At 38.2% G+C, this 5,148-nt stretch overlaps 1 protein-coding gene across 1 annotated transcript; it reads right to left on the bottom strand.

Moving 5' to 3' along the window:
* Nucleotides 1-2,486: 2,486 nt before the first annotated feature.
* Nucleotides 2,487-4,844, bottom strand: LOC146697523 (sperm-associated microtubule inner protein 10-like). The gene is made up of 4 exons (XM_085476305.1): nucleotides 4,748-4,844; nucleotides 3,946-4,054; nucleotides 2,700-2,872; nucleotides 2,487-2,584 (listed from the first exon to the last, which is right to left on the bottom strand). The coding sequence occupies exons 1-4, from the start codon at nucleotides 4,777-4,779 to the stop codon at nucleotides 2,539-2,541; spliced, it is 360 nt and encodes a 119-aa protein (XP_085332431.1). The 5' UTR covers nucleotides 4,780-4,844; the 3' UTR covers nucleotides 2,487-2,538.
* Between the last annotated feature and the right edge of the window lie 304 nt (nucleotides 4,845-5,148).

Below are 5,148 nucleotides of genomic sequence, written 5' to 3'. Positions count from 1 at the left end.
TTAGGACACATTTCAAAAAAGTGACTGACTCCTCACAAAAAGTCCCATCATTATCACTTCAGGTTAAGCTTTGTTTAATCTGTTCAAACATCTCCTCCCTCCACAGACACAAATCATCAGCCAGTCACAGCTAAACCAGGGCACCAGGTCATCTGGCATTAAGACTGACCCTGAAACTGTTTGCAAGGCAAGAAAGTGCAACGAAACAGTTCTAGGAAATAACAAGTTAAGCTCAAACAAGGATAAGACTCACGGATGGGAAACAGTTGTGCAAACCATAGATGAGTAATGTTTAACACTTCTCAAAGAAAAACAAAATGATTGGCCGGGATTAACAAACATTCTTAGAGCTTTTAACTGAGCCTAAAATGTGATTTTATGGATTAAGGAAAGTTCGAGCAACTCTGAGCAGGGAAAGGAGCAAGAGTTTTATCTTCAACACAAAAAGTAGTGACAATGATCTAATAGTTAATGGTCATAAAAAAATAACCTTATCATACAATCTCTGTTTACACTGCATACTGCAATTATCAAAACTTTCATGCAGTGAACATCTCTGTTGAATAAACTGGAAGCAAGACTCCGGCCTGTTAAAGGTTAGATTGTTGTAATGGAGTGAAGCAGAAAAAAAAAGCAGCATAACACAGAAATACTTAAACAGAGTACATTAAAACTGTACTTCAGTAAAGTACTTGAGCAAATGTACTAAGGTGCATTCCACCACTGCTCTGATCCATGCTCTCACTCAGAGTGTTGGGCACTCTCAGATTAACAGTTTATATTTCAGGGGAACTCAGGTTAAAAGGCTCTGAAAGATCCAAGTCATCAGTCCTGTTCTGTTTGCATATTTCACATTTTCAGTCGTCCTTTCTTGTGGTGAGCGCCGCACTTTCTGCCCTGATTGAGACGTTGTATTCAGTGAGAGAGCTGATGAGACTGACCCGTGCACAATTTAATCTGTAGCATTTAACAGCATTGGAAAGCTGTTTCCCTTATTTTGTATTTACTGTTTGCCTAATACTAAATACTTTAATGTGAAAAAATACTTTTTCACAGTGTGTACATGTATACATTAAACAGTTGTTTCTTCATATTCTGTTGATAGATTTATTTAATACTGAAAGTTTTTGAGACATTTTAAATAACTAGTGCGACACCGACTCTGTCTGTCTTGGTTTCTTTCATATTACTGTTGTGAATTAATCACTACATGTTAAACATGAACATGCCAGCGTTGTCCATTCAGTTTGTTTTTTCATGTTGTATAATAATCGGAGCCTCTGAAGCAGCTCAAGCTAATTTTACACTGCAGGACACAAACAGTCCACTTTGATCTTAAGTGGCCTGGAGCAGTGAAACTCCCCTTTCTGCTAGTGTAAAACCATAATATGCATTTAATGAACTTAATATAAGGAAAAGAAGTACAATTACAAACAGAGGTCTCTTTTTTCTAATGTCATGCTGCTGTAGCAAATGTAAGAAATCCATCAGCATGACTCTTTGGACAAACAAACAGAAAACACTCAGATTTCTGTAGTAAATAGTGGAAAAAAAGGGAGCTTTTCTGGAATTTTATCGTTTGTCTCTAAACATGATATTTTGGTGTTGAATGAATGGGGAAGGTGTTCATCAGTAGCCAAAGCTGTAAAACTTGTGAAAATACACTTAAAAGTCCAAAATTTATACCTTCCTTAACATTTTCCAAAGCCGTCCTGTTGACTGGAGTCTTTGCTGGGCTGACTGTGGCCCCCGGGCCTTATGTTGGACTCCCCTGCTCTAAAGCTTAAACAAGATAAATTTTATCAGATTGTGCAAATACTTTGTTTGCTCTCTTGGAGAGGAAACACTGGCAGCATGTTGTCTCCTTTGCTTAACAAAACTTTCAAAGCTCTTAAAATCCTTCCTACCTGCTCCTAACAGGTTTCCACCTGAACTCTTCTGGGGGCAAGGATGCTTTGGGAATAACATTTATCTTTACCAGGATTTACTATTCTAACTTTCGGGGGAAATTCTTAGAAAGGATCATGATTAATAGAGTTTTTCTTAGAATTTCATCAATAGGAAGCTTTGTGAGCCTCCCTGTCCCTGAGCACAACTTTACCACCTTAAAACCTGAAGTTAATGAAATCTGATAAGACAAGCAGAACAATGGGCCCATTAATGGACACTCAAGCCTGAGTAAGTGCGTGTTTTCTCTTCTCAGAAGGGGCGTTTAACACGTTTAAGGTCAAATTATCTGTTTTTTTTTATTTGTTTTATTTTCACTTTTACTCCTGGTGCTCACAGTTCTTATGTCCTTCATTGACCCTGTCTCCACCTTTATTTCTACCTTTCTTTTTTTGTTTTTATGGAAGAAGCTTTAAAGTTGTTCAAGTCTTCTTACTCTTTACTAGCGGCTCAAGTTCAGCCAAAGAAATACTTAAACTCAAGCATTTCTGCTACATTTATATTTTGGATATTAGTACAAAACACACAGGATTCAGAGCTTTGTTTCTATATCAGATATGCATGTTTTATTGGTGTTTCTGTGATCTGTACTCAGGTTTGGAAAAGCCCTCTGGTCGTCACCGCAGAGCTGTTATACCTGTGAGGAGAAAAGTAGCAAAGATTTTATTTTATTTTAAGCAAATCGTCCAAAAATTTATTGTCATAGGTGGTTACAGCTGGCCTTTTCTCAGTCAGTCTCTGTGGGGTTTCACCTGGAGAAGTGGGAGGAGCAATGAGCGGGCAGTCCTGTCTGGCTGAACGGAGGTGAGGAGGAGGAAGAGGTGGTTCTGTAGGCGGAGTCCTGGCTGTGGCAGAGACGTTCTCGACCACAGAAACACAAAGACTCCTCAAGAGGAACCACGGGGATCCCCGCCAGAGCTGCGTTCTGAGCAATCGTACCATAGTTAACAAAAAGTGAGAAAATCAGTTTAGTTCACTGACATAAAAATACAAACCGACTTTTAGGAAAAGGGGAAATGAAACTGAATCAACGGGAAAAAGTTTTGGTTTTTTTTTTACATTTACATGACTTTTACAACAAGCCCAAGGAAGCTTTTTCTTAGTGAGACTGCACTATATACATGCCTGTGTTTATACTTTATACTTAATTAATTAAAACGATATATATATCTTAATACCAAAACAGCCAGTATTAAAAAAGATGACAATTTGAAAGCTAACGTGTAACAAGCTTCAACAGGAAAAAGAAAGCTATAAAGAGCAAACTTCCTCTAAGTGAAACTTCATAATAGATCCTACTTTCCTGACATTCCTCATGTAATTTTTCTGTATTTAGGGTGTCATTTTCAACTTAATATGACTTGCACCTCTTAAGGTGGTGTGTGGACAAGAGGCATTGTAATGATTAGGCCTTTCCCATTCAAGCTGCTCTTGAATGCTCCTTTACTCACAGGGGTCACCTGAGTTTTACACCAGACGCCCTTCTTCATGCAATCCCAAATGGATTTGTCTCCTCCCAGGATAAAATCAGGGATCTTTCATTTGTTAGGTGAATGAGTAAACTACCACACTATGGAGCCGCTAGACCTTTGTCATAAAATGTTTTAATTGTTCACTACATTAAAAAAGCTTACATTTTCCTTTAAAGCATTAAGCTGTTAACCCTTCTACTGGTAAGCATTTTTGTGTAGAAAAGTTATGCAGTAAATGTTGGGAAATTACACAATATGTCACACACTTTATTATGAGAATATTTTTCTAAACTTCCACCCATGTACCCTATTCTGCTTATCTGGTTCAGCCAGCTGCCACAGGGCAAGAGACACACTCCACAGAGCCAGATGATGGAGTCGTCCTACCCATCACACACCACGCTGTCCTTAGTTTAAAACCCCCCCAAAGCAAATATAAATTAAAAAAAAAAAATACAAACCAATAATAACATTGTTTCTGCCATAAAGAAATCTGATTGGATGTGTTCTCCTGACTGACACCTGCCTTCATCAGGAGTCTCCGGTTCTTCATGTCCTGCTTCCACGGCATCACGTAGAGTTTGGGGATCATTGGATGTCGGGCTGAAAATGTTGGGACGTGGCATGATGATCGTCTGGGAGTAAATAGAACAGGATATGAGGTGTGGCTTTTGGGCACTCTGGAGGATTCATGCAGTTTGGTTCAGTTTATCTGCTAGTTTGTAAAGTTTAGAGACAACTAAAGGAGCTGCAGTTTTGGTGTTGCTGTGCTGCAAAGACTGTGCCTCTTAGTGTTAGTAGATAAGCCTGAGGAAATGGAAGTGCAATGCAATCACGTTGGGTCATTTTTTTTTTCTAAATTAGTCCCAGTAATCTCTATTGAATTAAAAAAAAAAACTTGATTTAAAGTCAATAATGAACTGCCTGCTTCCTTGAATATAGTTTCCTTTGGTTCACAGACTCCACTCCACCCCAATACAGTCTGAAACACTGGGAGATGGTTGCAGTTACTCTCCATATCAGAAGAACTAAAATAGATTCTTGAAATAAGATAATGCATCTAAAATACATTCAGAAAAAAAGGGAACATTTTCTGATTTTACACATATTTTTGTACAGATTTTATTTTCGGTAACAAACCATTTAATGTACTAAATAAAACAGACGGTATTAACTTCTTGTATTATTTGCTGTTACACTGAAAAGCGGGACTCATTTGTTGAATCGGACTGTGCAGAATGCTGGTTGGAGAAAGGAAGTACGTCCGTGCATTTAATAACACTTTACAGCTCTGTGTTCAGTGTGAAATAATCAGAAAATGTACTTACTCGTGCTGGTCAGCGCTCCCTGTGTCAGCCATGTTTGTTGACTGTCAGAGTCACCATAGAAACCCTCATTCCCCCCAGTGCATTATGGGTCTTGGGTAGAATTACAAGTAGACTGTAAAAATGTGAGTAAAGTTTTCTGTAAGTTAAGTTTGTTTTTTAAAGGTTAAGCTAAGTAGCAAGTCGGGTAGCAATGTAGCGACAACCTCTAGAAGACAAGGAGCTGATTGGCTGATAGGTCAGAAGACAACTAGCTAGTTATGTCACAATCTTTCCCTAATATAATATAACCATACTGAAAGATATATCCTGCTCACTGTACATTTTCTCTCAATAATGTCCCATCCATGAGCATTTTATAATAGGCTTAGTTTCTTTGCCTACCGTGGCTAAAAAATCAGATT

This window comes from Copadichromis virginalis, linkage group LG12 (genome assembly GCF_057382275.1).
Source record: "Copadichromis virginalis isolate Kocher_CV1m ecotype Utaka linkage group LG12, C_Virginalis_male_GT1.1, whole genome shotgun sequence".
NCBI classification, from domain to species: domain Eukaryota; kingdom Metazoa; phylum Chordata; class Actinopteri; order Cichliformes; family Cichlidae; genus Copadichromis; species Copadichromis virginalis.
The sequence above is the reverse complement of the archived record's forward strand: the minus strand, read 5'-3'. Positions and strand labels throughout refer to the sequence as shown.

Bases quoted from the DNA above. Each gene is read 5' to 3' on its own strand.
- LOC146697523 (XM_085476305.1), bottom strand. From the start codon at position 4,779: ATGGCTGACACAGGGAGCGCTGACCAGCACGA. The intron at 2,873-3,945 runs GCAGGTGTCAGT...ACGATTGCTCAG, and splicing joins ACCGGAGACTCCTGATGAAG to AACGCAGCTCTGGCGGGGAT. The intron at 2,585-2,699 runs GTGAAACCCCAC...TTCTCCTCACAG, and splicing joins TGCTCCTCCCACTTCTCCAG to GTATAACAGCTCTGCGGTGA.